General features: G+C 35.6%; 1 protein-coding gene across 1 annotated transcript; it reads left to right on the forward strand.

Annotated features, from left to right (window-relative positions):
* Positions 1-16,092: 16,092 nt before the first annotated feature.
* Positions 16,093-16,740, forward strand: LOC133779614 (uncharacterized). The gene has a single exon (XM_062219555.1). The coding sequence runs from the start codon at positions 16,093-16,095 to the stop codon at positions 16,738-16,740; it is 648 nt and encodes a 215-aa protein (XP_062075539.1).
* The last annotated feature ends 862 nt before the right edge of the window (positions 16,741-17,602 follow it).

The following is a 17,602-nucleotide window of genomic DNA, read 5'->3' on the forward strand; positions in this document are numbered from 1 at the left end:
AAAAGAGAAGGGAGGAGAATCAAATAGTTTCTTTTTTGAATGACCAAGGGGATGTTATTACTGATTATAATGTAGTAGTGAGTCACTTTCTAGATCATTTCAGAAGTTATATGGGAAGTTATAGTTCAGGTATTGGGTTGGTTAACACTGAGTGCATAGAATTGGGTCCTTGCTTAGACATTGATATGCAGCTGAGATTAATTAGGAAGTTCACTAAAGCTGATGTAAAAAAAGCTTTGTTCAGTATTCCGGGAACAAAAAGTCCAGGCTTAGATGGTTATAATTCAGAATTTTACAAAACTATGTGGAAACATATTGGTGATGACATTTTAGTGGCTGTGTTGGATTTTTTCGCTTCTGGGAGGATCCCGGCTGAGCTTAACAAAACAGTTTTGGCTTTAGTTCCAAAAATTGATTCCCCTAGCAAGGCAATAGATTATAGACCTATAGCTTGCTGCAATACTCTGTATAAGTGCATTTCTAAAATGCTTTGCAGTAGGCTTTCGGAAGTTTTACCCTTTATTATTAGTCCCAATCAAGGAGCTTTTAATAGAGGGAGATTTCTTGCTCATAATATCCTTATTTTTCAGGATTTGATTAAGAATTACAATAGAAGGAATGCTTCCCCGAGATGTGCTTTGAAGATAGATCTTAGTAAGGCCTATGATACTGTTGACTTGGGTTTTTTAGAGAGATTATTAATTAGCTTGAGGTTTCCTACCAGATTTATTAATTGGGTGATGGTTTGTCTCAGAGGTACGTCCTATGCTGTTATGATGAATGGTAGATTGCAGGGGGGGTTTCAAGGAGTTAAGGGGCTTTGACAAGGAGACCCTGTCTCTCCTTTACTTTTTGTCTTAGTTATGGAATATCTGTCTCGGCTGCTTCAACTTGGTGGTTTGCAACATGATTTTCGGTTTCACCCAATGTGTAAAAGTCTCAAAATCATCAACTTATGTTTTGCTGATGATTTAGTGATTTTTTGCAAAGCTAACCAAAGTTCTATTTAGATTATACAGCTGATTTTTTATGGATTTTGCCACAGTTCTGGAATGAAGGCCAATTTAAGCAAGTCTCAAGTTTTCTTTAGTGGTATTTCAGCTCAAGATAAATGCCAGTTACAGCAACTGTTACAGTTAGAAGAGGGCACCTTCCCTCTCAAGTATCTTGGAGTCCCTATGAGACCTACAAAATGGAAAGAGGCTGACTGTGGAGAAATTATTAAAAAAATAAAGCTTAGACTTCACACTTGGTCTAGTAGACATTTATCTTATGCAGGGAGGGTTCAACTTATTTCCTCTGTTCTTTTGGGGCTGAGAAATTACTGGATGAATATTTTTTTATTGCCTCAAAGTATAATCAAAGAAGTTGACGAGCTTTGTGTTGGGGTTTTATGCCCTAATTAAAACCCAAATTCTTTGTAATCTCATTTTATTATCAATAAAAGAATAGAAATCATTTTTTGACTTGGTCAATCACTTTGCTCACATGTTTTATTTTCATGATTATTTGTTTAATATAAACTTCTATTAAATCCCGAGCATATAGCTAATCTTATTTATAGTGATGTAATCACAGTGGAATATAAATATGATTATATGTTCAAAATAAGTTAGTCCTAAGATTAGTCAATGCACTGGATTTACACTGACTTGTTAATCTACGATATGATCTACTTACACATTACAGTGTTATGTTCTTTCCAGAACATTAGCAAAGTAGATAAGATCAGATGTATTTGTTACATCGGACATGACCGATATTGACAGCTGATAAGATAAGTAAACATACCGTTATTATCTATTCTAGACATATCATATAGTTGACCATAGGTCAATTCAATCTCAATTCTGAGTGGTTAGTATTCTAACTGATTGTATTATTTGAGTTCTTTGACTTGTTCGTTACCAGCTTACCCTACGGACTAGCCCATACTTACATCTTGGGAACTCGGTAGTATAATTGAGTGGGAGTGTTAATCATAGATATGAACATCTATAGCTTCTGATGAAGAAGTGAAACCATAGTTTCCTTTTAGTTTGGTTCAAGGTGTTAAATGATAGAGATCTCATTTCAGTAATTAAATTAGTTTACTGAAATATCATTTACAAGGAACTAAGTGTTTTAAGGATAAAATACAATGAGGGGTAAAACGGTATTTTAGTCCTATCTCATTGTAGACCGTCTATAGAGGATTGAGTGACAGTTATGGTTGTAACAATGGATAATTAATAGCGTATCTATATTTGTTATAGAACGTTCTATGAATTCAAGAGTGCAATTCCAAGTCTATAGTGGAGTCACGAGGAATTAATAAGTTAGTAAATTTATTAGTTAGATTTATGATAACTTATTGGAGCTTGATTTCATAGGCCCATGGTCCCCATTGTACCTTGGATAAAATCATCTAGATAGTCTCAATTAATTGATTTAATTATCAATTAGAATTATCAAAGTTGACCAGGTCAATTTTGGATAGTTTCACAGACTTGTGTAATTTTGAGAAAAAAAGAGAAATTATGGCAGATTTATTAATTAAGATAAATTGGTATCTAAATTAATAAATAAATTCAAATCAAGGTTCAAATTATAAATAATTAATTTGATAAAGGATTTAAATAATTATTTAATTAATTAAATCAATAGAAAATAATACAGGCCTTGATTTTAAGTCCAATGGGCTTATAATCAAATGGGAAATTTCACGGGCCTATAGCCCATGATAATTTTGACCTAGGGCTTCAAAATGGCTGTTATTTTATTGATTTTTTAATTAAATTAAATGGCCTAATTGAGTCTATAAAAGGAGTGCTTAGAGAGAAAATAGAAGAGAAGTTAGATAAGTCAAAAGTCAGATTTTCTGATAGTTTTAGATTCTCTCTAAACACAAGTCCTTTTCTAAGCCACTTTGTTATTTTCTCTTCTTCTCTCTATATCTATCTCATGTGTTGAGAATTTCCCACACTAGTCTAGGTGGTTCTAAGGATACATTGGAAGATCGTGAAGAAAATATAAGATCGGTTCAGTTTCTTGATAATGCTCTGCGACAGAGAGGATACAAGAGTTAGAGAAACTGAAGGAAGGACTCTTAATTCCACTGCGTATACTGTAAGTATTATATTATTTGTTTCTCTTTGAATTCAATTTTAGAAACATGTTTTAGGCTGTCTCGTATTAATTTGTTTAATATTAGATATACATGAAAATAAATAAAGATCCTGTATAAGTTTTTTCCAACACTTTGTATGTAGTTTCTCTGGGGTAATAATGGTACAAGGAGCAATTTTCATCTTACATCCTGGACTACGGTTTGTTTGCCTAAAGCTTTTGGTGGATTGGGTTTTGGTGAAGGTTCGAAGTGGAACAAGGCAATGCTTGGTAAGTACATATGGGCTATTAGCCATCAGTAGGAAGCTTTATGGGTGAAATGGGTTCATGCAGTGTATTTAAAGGGGAAAAACTTTTGGCAATACCAACTTAAGGCTGATACCAGTTGGTATTGGCGTAAAATCTGTCAATTGCATAAGTTGTTTTCTCAAGAGGAGATTGAAAAAGCTGGAAGTCAAGGGAGGTTTAAAATTAGGCAGCTGTATACTGGTCTTATTCATTATAACCCTGTCAAATACCAGCAGTTTGTTTGGAACAGAGTGAGTGTTCCCAAGCATAGGTTTATCACTTGGCTAGCGGTCAATTCTAAGTTGTTAACATGGGACCATTTACAACGAGTGGTTCAGCTTCTTGATTCAACTCTTTGTCCGGTCTGTGATTAAGGTGAGGAGAGCCATAGTCATCTGTTTTTTAGCTGTTGCTTCTCCCAGCAGGTTGTCCATTAGGTTCATGATTGGTTAGGCTGTACATGGCCTCTAAAATTCTCGGACTGGTGCAGGTGGATAGAAGACATGAGGAAGGGGGTTAGAGCCTCTATAGTGGCAGCTGTGTTCTCAGCTACTGTATATTATTTGTGGCATAATAGAAACACTTGTTTTGTCCATAATTACTCTCTTAGTGTTATGGCTGTAGTTGAATTGATTAAAAAAGACATTAAGTGTAGACTTAGTTATTTTTCTCTTCAGAAAATGTAAGGCCTTGAGCTTTTGTAATTGAGGTTGGGGATCAGGTCTTGAGCCTGTGGTTTAGTTTGTCCATTTTGGATTGTTTGGTTGTATTGTGTTGTGATCAATAAAATCTCTTTTCTTGATAAAAAAAAAAAAAAGACCGCTTTCCGAATGAGGTATGGACATTATGAAATCCTGGTCATGTCCTTTGGATTAACCAATGCCCCAACAGCTTTTATGGATATGATGAATAGGGTTTTCAAGGACTATCTAGATAAGTTTGTGATTGTGTTATGTTCTTTCTAGAACATTAGCAAAGTAGATAAGATCATATGTATTTGTTACATTAAACAGGACTGATATTAACAGTTGATAGGATAAGTAAACATACCGTTATTATCTATTCTAGTCATATCACATAGTTGGACATAGGTCAATTCAATCTCAATTATGAGTGGTTAGTATTCTAACTGATTGTATTATTTGAGTTCTTTGACTTGTTCATTACCAGCTTACTAGCCCATACTTACATCTTGAGAACTCGATAGTATAATTGAGTAGGAGTGTTAATCATAGATGTGAACATCTATAGCTTCTGATGAAGAAGTGAAATGATGGTTTCCTTTTAGTTTGGTTCGAGGTGCTAAGTGATATAGATCTCATTGCAGTAATTAATATTAGTTTACTGAAATATCATTTACAAGGAACTGAGTGTTTTAAGGATAAAATACAATGAGGGGTAAAACGATATTTTAGTCCCATCTCATTGTAGACCGTCTATAGAGGAATGAGTGAGAATTATGGTTGTAACAATGAATAATTAATAACATATCTATATTTCTTATAGAGTGTTCTATGAATTCAAGAGTGTAATTCTGAGTCTTTAGCGGAGTCACGAGGAATTAATAAGTTAGTAAATTTATTTGTTAGATTTATGATAACTTATTGAAGCTTGATTTCATAGGCCCATGGTCCCTACTGTACCTTGGATGAAATCATCTAGATGGTCTTAATTAATTGATTTAATTATCAATTAGAATTATCAAAGTTGACCAGGTCAATTTTGGATAGTTTCACAGAGTTATGTAATTTAGAGAAGAAAAGAGAAATTAGGGCAGATTTATTAATTAAGATAAATTGGTATCAAAATTAATAAATAATTTTAAATCAAGGTTCACATTATAAATAATTAATTTGATAAAGGATTTAAATAATTATTTAATTAATTAAATCAATAGAAAATAATACATGCCTTGATTTTATGTCCAACAGGCTTATAATCAAATGGGAAATTTCATGGGCCTAAAGCCCAAGATAATTTCGACCTAGGGCTGATAATTGACTATTATTTTATTGATTTTTTAAGTAAAAAAATGACCTAAATGAGTCTATAAAAGGAATGTTAAGTGAGAGTTGAAATCAGATGGCAGACACTGGTTTTCTATTAAGTTTTAGATTCTCTCTAAATATAAGTCCATTTCTAAGCCTTATTGTTCTTTTATCTTCTTCTCTCTGTATCTATCTCATGTGTTGATTTCAAGGATACTTTGGAAGGCTGTGAAGAAAATTGAAGATCGGTTCAGTTTCTTGATAATACTCTGTGACAGAAAGGATACAAGGGTTAGAGAAACTGAAGGAATGACTCATTCATTCTGCTGCGTATAATGTAAGTATTCTTATCATTATTATCTTTGAATTCAATTTTAGAAACATGTTCTAGGTTGTCTCATATTAACTTGTTTAATATTAGATCTACATGAAAATAAATAAAGATCCCGTATAAGTTTTCCCAACAGAAACGTGTTGGGAGGCTCTAGGAGGCTTGGAATTCAGTCTCAATTCGTAATTCAGACCTGAGATTTTCGAGTTTGGGGTAAGCTCTTGAACTCAAACTTCCACTAGGTATAATCTTTGAATTTTTGGGTTCAAGTGTGTATTTGGGGTACCTTGTTTTGGGTTATTGTTTATTTAGTCTATTAGGGATGTTTTGTTGTTGTAAATCTGTTGAAACATCTGTTTGGGGTCAAGTTTCGGGTCTGAAATCCAAGGAGAAGTCGTAAGTCCGAAATTTGAGAAGAACACTAAGCTTCTGGGTAATTTTTGGGTTTCTAGTGACCTAACGGACCACATTAGTGTCCCAAAAACCAAAGGATTTGTTTTTTGATTTTGATTTTTGGGTTTCGGTGTTAGGGGCGCGATCGCGCTAGTATCCAAGAAAGCCTAAACTTTCTGCTAGCACGATCGCGCCAGATGCCCCGAAATATGGATTTTCTGGTTTTAGGTTTAGGGCTCAAGGAGTCTAGGAATCCACTTGATGGCCCACTTGGGGGCTTGGGGGATGTTTTTAACGCCCCGACACCTGAGAATAGTAATCCTAAAGATAGGGTTTAGAGTGAGGCTCGTGATAACTCTACAAAATAGAGTTATTTTACCATATTTTTTATGCTAATTGTTGCTTAGTTCTTAAGTAATTTATTAAGTTTTTAAGTAATTTTGAATTTATTTGTCTTATTGTAATTTTTTAGATTTTATATGTTTTTATAAGATATTTTATTGTATTATGTTGTAGTTTAATCATTTGAAATTAGTGTTGTTAGATTAAAAGTTAGAAATGTGATTTTATTGAGCTTAAATGCCAAAGAAAATTAAGTTTTAATTAGTATTTTCATGAAACTTATGTTGTATATTTTATTATTGGAAATATTTAGTTTTAATTTAATTTGTGTTTATTTTGTAGGAATTATGATGCATTTTTGGGTTGAAATTCAGAAAAAAGAAAAGAAAATAATCTGAAAAAAAGAAAGGAAAAAAATAACATTTTTTAAAAGACTAAAGGAAAGCCTCCCAGCCACACGGGCCCACGCCTGCCCAGCCAGGCCCGCGCCTCCCAGCTGTCTCCCAAGCCTGCGCCTGCCCAACTGTCTCCAGGCCCTCAAGCCAACTCCAGCTCCACCTAGGCCCGCCTTTCCATCTCGGCCCAGTCCACCAGGGCCACCTCCGCATGCCTGCCTCACTAGCCCCCTGAAGCCCACAAGCCCAGCCAAGGCCCACGCCTGTCCAACCTCCCTAGTAGGCCCACTTACCCAGCCTCCCTTTGGCCCATCTGCTTGCCACAATCCAGCCACCCAACTACCTCCTCTCTTGAGCTTATCAATTGTCCCTTTGCCGCTTTGTCCAAAAATGCCAATTTTTTACCCAACTTTTCTACATATTTCACCACAAAATCATCATTACACCCTAGAATTTACCTCTACTTGCCATATTATTATTCATTTAATTAAATTAAATTGATTATTTTAATACTCTCATTTTGGCTATAAATATGTAATTTCAAGACTATTTTTGGGGTGCTTAATTTTTGGGTACCATCATCTTTTCTACACTTTCTTTCTACATTTTCTCTCTTCTTTTTTGGAAGACCATTTTGTGCCGAGTATGTATTTATTTTGTAATATATTTTGGATTCTAGTTACATGCTTCTAATATTTTTCATAAGATTATTAAGATCATGATGAAGCAACTTGTAACTAGATAGTATTTATTGTTGTATGTTGATTTCCCTTGTAATGCAACAAAGTTTATGAATTTTTCTTCTTCAGATTTGTCTTTCATCTTTAATATCTTGTATTTTCGATTGTTAGATAATATTACACTTTGTTCTTCATCCTGCAAAACATAATATTCTTTGTGTAAGATGTGTCATTAAATTGTACACTTCCAATGCTTAGAACAAAAATATTATGTTTTGCCTTATAAATAATGTTATTTGATTTTTTGTTGTTTCATTAGGTTGATTCATATTAAATACTTTGAAATTATATTTTTTTTGAAAAGTGAAGAAAAATCCTATCTTTTTAGAAATAATTTGGGCTTAAATTATAAATATATTTGGAAAATGATGGTTTGATTTATTTTAACTATCACTAAAACTTGGGAATCAATATACTACTAAATATTATTAAACTTACATTTTGTGGATTTTAGTTTCTTAATAATCTTTCTTTTACAACTTATTTGCAAATTGATACGATAGATTTTTAATACTTTTTACTCTTAGTTTTATTATTATTATTTTATAGTTTTAGTTCTTTTTATGTGTGATTGTTGTATTTTTCAGGTTGTCATTTGTTAAATGGATATTTGAGAAATATTTCAAAATTTATTTGAAATATTATCTTCAATCAAGAGAAAAACAATAAATATTTATTTGAATTTATTGGAGAAGATAAAAGATAATTCAAACTTAAATTGTTGGAAAAATCTGAGATATTTTGAATCTGACATAGTTTTGGTATTTTGACCATATCTCCTGACTCACTTATCTGATTTACATGTTCTTGGTGGCGTTGGAAAGCGTATTGAAAGACCTACGAAAGCTTGTTTCACAAGAAAAGTAAAATTCAGAAGTTTACATGGTGATATTTGGCCTACAAGATTACGCAAGCAAGAGTTATGAGATTTGAAATTCAAATAAAGATATTTTGGAGCATTATCAAGTAAAAAATGGAAACATCTAGAAAACTCTTTTCACAACCTTATCACTTTAAAAAGAATGCTTTAGACTATTTTAGATCTCTCTCTCTCTTTCTTCTTGACCTCCTCTATTTCCTCTCTTTCTTCTCTCACTTCCTTTTCTATTCTTTTCCATGAGCTAATTTTCTTATCTAGGGTTTAATGTAGTCACTTGCATTTTGATTAGTGGCAAAAAAATACACATTTATTGATTTTAATAGTCAAAATAAATTAAGTTTTAATTAATATTTTCATGAAATTAATATGATTTAATTTATAAATGAAAATATTTAATTTTAATTTAGCTTGTTTTATTTTGTAGGATTTAATTGGTATTTTTGGCACTTAGAAACAAAGAAAAAGAAAGAAAGAAGAAAGAATCAAAATTGAAAAAAAAAGACTTGAAATTGTGGTATTTTTGAAGATAGTTGGCCCAAAAGAGCCCAGGCCCGCCTATATTTTGCTCCACCTCCAGCTGCCAAATGGCATTCTCACAATGCGCTACGTGTCCCAGCAGACCCACATTTCTCCTCCTGCGTTGACCGGTCAAACCAGCCTCCTCCTTTCCCTTCGTTTGACCCACGCCGTGCCTTCAACCAAGCCAGCACCTCACTCCCTCTCTTCCCTTCAATCGTTCCTTCCAGCATCCAACGAAGGCCCAACCAGCCATTCAAGGCCCAACAACCACAGACCTAGCCCCTGACCCACGTAAGTCTCCAGAGGCCCAAATCGCAGCAGCCCATCAGCCTTCTCTTCAACCCAGCCGCCCACGTGGCACATTTTCATTGGCTGAAAATGAGTCAAAACCCACTTCTGCCACCAGCCACCTTCAACCCATATTTTGTGGGTATTGGGCCTGGCAAAATTGCCATTTGGAGCTTTAAAGCTCATCTTTTTTGGTATTTTAGAAAAATGGCATTTTGACCATACACCAGAATAACTAGGTTAATATTTATAATAAGATTTGATTTTTCAAAAAATCATATTTTATTATTAATATTTCAGATTTATTTTGTAAACCCCATTTTGTTGTTTAATTTATTTTTAGTCATTTTCTCCATCTATAAATAGGGACTCCCACTTCACAATTTCTATGTAAATTTTAGGTAGCAAAACTCTATCAAATTTTAGTCTCAATTCTCATATTTTCTCTCTAGAATTTCATGAGAATGTCTAGCATAATAGGCTAACCTTCTTAGGAAGGTTAGGATGATCCTATATGCACTATGACTTTGTTTGGTATTTTTGATTTACCACGTGCTTAAAGTTTATATATTTTAGTGATTTATTTTCTTTCATCTCTACTTCTTCATCTTATTATTATCTATATTTATGTTTACTAATAGTATATAGATTTTTTCATGCACTTTCTATGTATTATCAAATTAGTGAAAATAATATAGATAATATCATTATCATTTTCTCCATCTCACTCATATATATGTACTTTTGCTAAAATCTATATAGAGTTAGTCATGTTCTTTCTATGTATTTTATAAATAGTAAAAGTAATATTTGTATTATGTTTTATGTCCAATCTTTTATTGCATTATTGCCAATGGTATAATGTCATTTTTAGATTTCTCATAAGATTTACTCATCTTTCCATGGTAAAGAATAATAATCACTTGAATACATTTTTGTAAAATATATTTGTGTATTAATGTTAAATCTTCCAAATGATAATGAAGCCGATCTCTATACTTGGTGATATTATCTACTTGAATTGGCTTCCCGATTTGCCCCACAATCTTGAATAGAGATTTCTCACCCCAATACTTGATATCCAGTCCTCCCAGTTGAATCCAAGTGGGAACCACAGTAATATCCTCCTTTGTGAAATCATCCATTGAATTCCAAGGCTTCATAACCAACGGTTTCTTACCCAGGAATAAGTAGCCTCCATTTAGCACTCGATCTCGAAATTCCAAGTTGCAGAACCTGATAATGAATACTCCTCATGAAAGCACTCCTACTTTATCTACATTTTCCTTCCAGATCCTTCGAACAAATCCATCTAAGACACCCACCGGAGGATTAGCTCCCACAACATAACACACAATGGAAGGCTGCCAGAAATTAATCTCATCCTCTATATCTTCTAGTTCAATTTTGACTCCAATTTTCCTCCCCTGAGTTTGAGTAGACTGAATTCCTTTTGATGATTCCCCAGTAGACCAGACAGATGGATCTATAATAGGAGATTTCAATATCGGAGTAGAGGTATTGTAATGCCCCGAATTCCCCGATGTGTTTAACGGCATGAATAGTAGGCCGGGAGGGCCGTACTTGTTTAATTATGTTATTAATTGATTAAATGCATGTATATGTTGATTATATTATGATATGATGTGAAATGCATGCATGTGAGTCCATATTTCTTTATACAGGGGTGTGATGGTAATTTGGCCCGTTGAGGGTAAATTGGTTATTTGAATGCATGTTGGTGATATAAATTGAGACCACATTATGATGTGGGTTTGTTCGAGCCATTTGGCATGAGACGATCAAGGAATGTTAATTAACGGTTTGGTCATAACAGGCTTAAGCTCGGGGCTCGGGGTGTTTTAATGATTAGAGTGTTACCGGGCATTAAAGGGTAACGGGATGTGAAATATTGGAGTTTGAGAATATTGAGATTAACGGGAGTTGGGAAGCGTTAGTTATGATTAACGGGATTGTTGGAAAATACCAAAACTACCCTTGAGTTGGTTTTAGAAGCTTTTAAAGACCTAAGGGGAAAATGATCATTTGTGTTTTGGATATATATGATGTATAGATGGCTGTGAAACAGAACCCAAAACAGAGTTCTCCTCTTCTTCTTCCCGTACCTTCTTCTTGCTTCTTCTTCCTTGTGAGTTTTGTGAACTTGTTGAAGGTTTGAGCTTGGGAGCTAAGCCTTGATACTTTGGGAGAGTGTTCCACAGTGGAAGAGCACCATAACCTGAACTTGAGGTAAGATTTAAGCCATTAGTTTCCATGTATGCTCTGTTTTCGTTCATAGTTTTCAGCTTTAGATTTTGGTATGGAAAGTTGGAATCAAGGGGAGTTCTTGGGATGTTTTACTTGGGTTATGGTGAGGGATAGTTATGGGTGATGTTTGGAGGTTTAAATGGGTGTTTGAGAGAGGTTTGGGTGGTGTTTAAATTGGGTTTGAAGGGTTGGTTTCAAGGGAAAACGCAAGGGAAGAAAAACAGGGGTTTTGGCTGAAATGGGCGTTGCGCCGCGGCATGGCCAGGGTGTGACGCGGCCCTTGGGAGCTGCTGGGTTTAGGCGCCTCTGTTTGAGGGGCGGGCCGCGGCATGTCCAAGGAGGGCCGCGGCCCTTAAGGCATTTTTGGCCAAAGAGAGCTTTTTGGCTCGGGGATGCAAGCCTAAGGCCTCGGGATTGAACCTACTACCCGGTTGAGTAGTGTTTGAGGTCCCGGAGGTTAGGTTTTGGTTTGGGAACCTTTTATTATTCATTTTATTGATGGAATCCCATGATTTGGTTATGACCAGGTAACCGCTAAAAGATCAAAAAGTCGATCGTTCTCAGGGTTGTTCTTTTATTCGTTCTTGCTCGAACCAGAGGTAAGAAAACTGCACCCCAAATGTGACATGCGTGGATATTCGTGAAGCATGATGATTGTGAGAATATGGACATGGACTGAATATAGAATGTTTGGCATGTATTGCTCATTTGTGCATGGTACTGACTTATTAGTCAGGTTTGGCAAGGGTGCTAGTATCAACTGTGAAGCTGTGACTTATTAGTCAGGTTCGGCGGTGGTACTGGGCACTGATCATGTTGAGCTGACTTATTAGTCAGGACGGCCTTAGCGTGTGTCACGCAAGCCAACAAGATTTGATCAAATCAATTATCAGCATTGAATGGCTCAGAGAGCATTAATGCCAGACCGACCCCGAGGGTCGATGAATGAAATAAGCGCTTGTAGGCTAGTGGCTTACTCAGCAGCCACTCTCCCACCTGAATTAGTGACATGCATGGCAGTCACTCAGTACGGTTACCAGAACCTGTTGAAGGCTAGTGGCTTACCCATCAGCCACTCTTCCATTTGAATTAGTGACTTGCTTGTCAGTCACTCAGTGTGGTTTATCAGGACCTCATGTGGTGTTTACTCATTTGTTTGAAAGCTTTATGCTCAGTGTGATTATAATGATAATCATTTAAAGTGTTATGTTTTCTTGTTGGGCCTTGGCTCATGGGTGCTATGTGGTGCAGGTAAAGGGAAAGAGAAGTTCACCTAGCCTTGAGTGGAGAGCTGATGTGGTGGTGTGTACGTATGCAGCCGCTTGACCACCACGGTCAAGGTGTTCTCAGAGGAACTAGGGGGTTTACCCTATTTTTGCCGCTTAGGTCGGCGGGATTGTAACTTTACAACAGTAGTGACCTTTTTGTACTGAGAATAGCTTGTAAATGTTTTGTTTAGCTCTGCAGAGCAGTTTGTAATAAAAATCTCTATTTCCTTTTTATTGGTTTTATGCCTTAACCTGTTAATTACACTTAGAGCACGTTTTTTACCAAAGGACTCAGGTAGTGAGTCAAATTTCCGGTCCACCGTTCACCGTAACTGTTCTGGGGTAGCCAGTAGTAGATGAGGATGAGGATGGATTTCAGAGATCCACCAAAGGAGTCAGGAGGATGGTGGTTTCTGCTCCAGCAACAGTTATGGAAAACAAGTTTGATATCTTGACTGAGGAGGCAGAGGAAGGAGGAACAAGTAGGTTGAATACAGAAGAGGGGGGAGCTCCCTCTCCAGGGCATGGATAAAATCTTGTGTTGGAATGTGAGAGGGGTTAACAGCCAACTTAAACACAGAGAGATCAAGAACTTAATCATATCTAAAAAAGTTGGGCTGGTTAGTCTCTTAGAAACAAAGGTCAAGAATAAGAACATGGGCAACTTATACTCGAGTTTATTTTCTGGTTGGTGTTTCACTACTAATAATCCTTGGATAGACAAAGGAAGAATAATAGTAGCTTGGAATCCGAATTTGTATACTGTTGATATTAGAAGCTGCTCTAGTCAATTCATTCATTGTTATGTTCGAGCCACTCACATGACAGGAAGCTTTTTCATTACCTTTGTATATGGATTTAATGATGGAAAATTGAGGGAGCAATTGTGGTTGGATATTCAGGCATTAGCTATGAAGATAAATGAGGCTTGGATTATCTTGGGGGATTATAATGAGATTTTGCATCAGAATGAGAGAGCTGGAAAGAAGACTGTCATAAAACCTTCCTTGAGCCTCAGAGATTGCATGTCTCACTATCAAATGGAAGATTTGAAGTTTTCTGGGTGTTTTTATACATGGACAAACAAACAGAGGCATGAGGATCGGGTATACTCCAAAATTGATAGAGCTATGGTTAACATCAAATGGACTGAACAATACACAAATTCTGAAGCTGTTTTTCTCCCTGAAGGTATCTTTGATCATAGTCCCATTCTTATTTCTTTCTATTTGGATGCGGCAATTGGGAAACAACCATTCAGGTATTTTAGAATGTGGAAGGAGGCTCCTTCATATGCAACTAAGCTGTGCACTCTCTGGAAACAACCAGTTTCGGGTACTGAAATGTATAAAGTTGTCCTGAAGCTAAAAAGGCTTAAACAGATATTCAGAGATATCAATAGAGAGGGATACCATGATATTCATAAGGCCGAAGTACATGCTAAGCTTCACATGCTCGACATACAACACAGTTTGCATCAAGATCCTCTCAATGAGTCCTTAATTCACCAGGAGAACTTAGCTAGGGAAAAATATACACAGTTAAACAGAGCGTATCTGTTATTCTTAGCACAGAAAGCCAAAGCCACTTGGGTGATGAATGGGGATGAAAACACTACTATTTTCCATGCTTCGTTGAAAGTTAGAAGGCTTCAAAATCGCATCTACTCTATACAATCTGAGCAAGGTAACTGGGTGGATACAGCAGATGGGGTACAGAGAGCTTTTCTAGATTATTATCAGAACTTATTGGGAACTCAAATGCTGAGAAGAAAGAAGGTTTCACAGGCCTTTGTTGATTTAGGTCCTGGAATTTCTGAGGAGCACTCTAAGTTGCTGTCTATTCCGTTTACTGCACAGGAAGTTAAAAAGGCATTATTCTCCATTTCAGGTCTAAAGGCTCCTGGGCCTGATGGATATTGTAGTTATTTTTATCAAGATAACTGGGATTTAGTAGGTCCGGAGGTGTGTGCAGCTGTTCTAGACTTCCTAACCACAGGGAAATTACTTAAAGAAATTAATGCTACAACCATCACCCTCATTCCAAAAACCAAATGCCCTGCCAAAGTGAGTGATTTTAGACCAATTTCCTGTTGTAATGTGCTGTATAAAATTGCTTCGAAAATGATATGTGCAAGGTTGAGAAGGGTATTACCAGATTTGATTGCAGAAAACCAAGGAGGATTTGTTCATGGGAGGTACATAGGACACAACATCATGATCTGTCAAGACCTTGTGCAACACTATGGAAGGAAAGTCAGTAAGCCAAGTTGTTTGCTTAAAGTTGACTTGCAGAAGTCATATGATACAATAGAGTGGGATTTCATAGAGGAAATGCTTGATGCTTTCAAGTTTCCAAAGAAGATTATCAACCTTATCATGATATGTGTTCGAACTCCTAAATTCTCCCTAATGATCAATGGCTCTCTATGTTGTTTTTTTGCAGCAAAAAGAGGAATAAGGCAAGGAGATCCATTGTCTCCATTACTATTTGTATTAGGTATGGAGCACCTCTCTCAGATCATGATTAAAGTAGGATCTTTCTCAGATTATAAATATCATGTTAAGTGTAAATCTTTGAGATTGAACCATTTATGCTTTGCGGATGACCTACTACTGTTTTGCCATGGAGACTTTGTTTCGATTTTATGGATGCTAAGAGGGCTCAAGCTTTTTTCGGGGACTTCTGGCCTAGTACCAAATCAAAGTAAATCTACATTATACTGTAGTGGTATGGCAGAGTCTGAGGTTAATCGAATCATAGCAGCTTCAGGATTTGCTAGGAGTCAATTGCCATTCCGATATCTTGGTATTCCAATCTGCTCTAAGAGAATCTCATCAGTGGAATGTGGCCTTATTTTAGAGAAAATGGTTCATCGAATTAGGCAATGGAGCTCAAGAAACTTATCTTATATGGGCAGAGTCACTCTAATAAATTCAGTTCTCCTGTCTATACATTCTTATTGGGCCCAAATTCTGATATTGCCGAAGAAAGTCTTGAAGGACATTGATGCCATTTGTAGAGCATTCCTTTGGAGAGGAATGAGTGATAATGCAGGGCCTGGACTTGTGGCTTGGCATAATATCTGCAATGCTAAAACAGGTGGAGGGCTGGGGTTTAAGAGAGTTGTTGATTGGAATATTGCAGCTATAGGGAAATACATATGGGCAATTGCTTCAAAAAAAGATAACCTATGGGTTAAATGGATACATAACATCTATTTGAAGCAAATGGACTGGTGGGATTACAAAGCTCCCTTGGCTAGCAGCTGATATTGGAGGAAAATGGTGGCTGTTAAGGATATGTTTAAAGCTAAAATTGATAAGGCATCTTTTGCAGCACTGAAGTTCAGTATCAAAGTAAGTCATGATTTGTTGTTTGATTCTCCTCTCAAAGTACACTGGGCAAAGTATGTTTGGGAGAGGTTTTCTGTACCAAAACACAGATTTGTCTTCTGGTTAGCCATGATGCAGAGATTGCGCACCAGAATGTTCATTCAAAAGTATGATTCCTCCATTGACTCATCATGCTTATTCTGTGGAGATTTTAGTGAAGATGTTCATCACCTATTTTTTCAATGCAAATATAGTAGAACATGTCTAATACAGGTGAAAGAGTGGCTGGGTTGGAAAGTTAAAACAGAGGAATATGGGCGCCTGCTGCATTGGATTGGGAAAGCTAGGAGATGGAGCAGGTTTCGGAAAAGCACTTTGACAGCAGTTCTTGCTTCTTTGATTTATCATATTTGGAGAGTGAGAAATGACATTCTGTGGTCTCAAAAAATTTGGTCCATAGATCATACAGTTCAAGCAATACAAAGGGATATAAGATTGAGGATATACCCTTTAATTTCAAGCAAAACAAAGTCCTTGATAAAGATTGGTTTCAGGCAATTTGTCAAAGTAGTTAATGAGAATATACAAAGGTACTGATGTATTAAAGATAGTCTTAGTGGGGAAATATATTGGGGAATTGTAGATTGGGAATATATAGACATATAACATACATGGCAGCTTGTACATGAATTGGAGTTTGTACATGAGTTGGTTTTGAGCAATACAATGATCTTATTTACCAAAAAAAAAAAAATCTTCCAAATGAATAGTTGGGATGTGAACTTCTCATTTGTGTAACTTTTGTGAATCAAAGATCCAAATAAATAAGTATGCATATTGGTGACTCTTGATCCTTCCTACTTGTTACCTATTGTTAAATCACACTTTATTCTATCTTTATTTATAATCTTTAAATCTCCAAAAAAAAAAAAAAATATCACTTGTTCTATTTTCTTCATATTATTTATCTCTAACATTTATTTATTGATTAACTTTATTTCGTTGCCTCCTTGTGGAATCGACCGCCTGATCTATCCTTGTGGAAGTCACGTTTGGGCGTTAAACAAAATTCTATTTAATCTATTTATGATGTTCTATTGATTCTTCTTATTTATTCTAATCTATATAATGTTTGCTTAATGCTAGTAAATACCTGATCAATATTTACTTGATTTATGATTTTGATCCAAAATTCGAAAAATGAGAATTGAATATGTTATCGTTCTATAGACATAGGTTACATATTGGACGAAAGTACCTGTATGGCTTGTGTAGCAATTATGTTTCTATACTTAATGCCTGCTATATGTTTAAGTTTATCATAGAGATGTAGAAAACCTGCATAGGTTGAGATCTTATATCTTGAAAAAGAATAGGAATAGATTTTTGTTAACTTGCTATTAGAATATGAATAAAGAAATTTAGAACCGATTAATAAAATAAATAGAATGAAAAGTTG

Source organism: Humulus lupulus, chromosome 5, assembly GCF_963169125.1.
Source record: "Humulus lupulus chromosome 5, drHumLupu1.1, whole genome shotgun sequence".
NCBI lineage: Eukaryota > Viridiplantae > Streptophyta > Magnoliopsida > Rosales > Cannabaceae > Humulus > Humulus lupulus.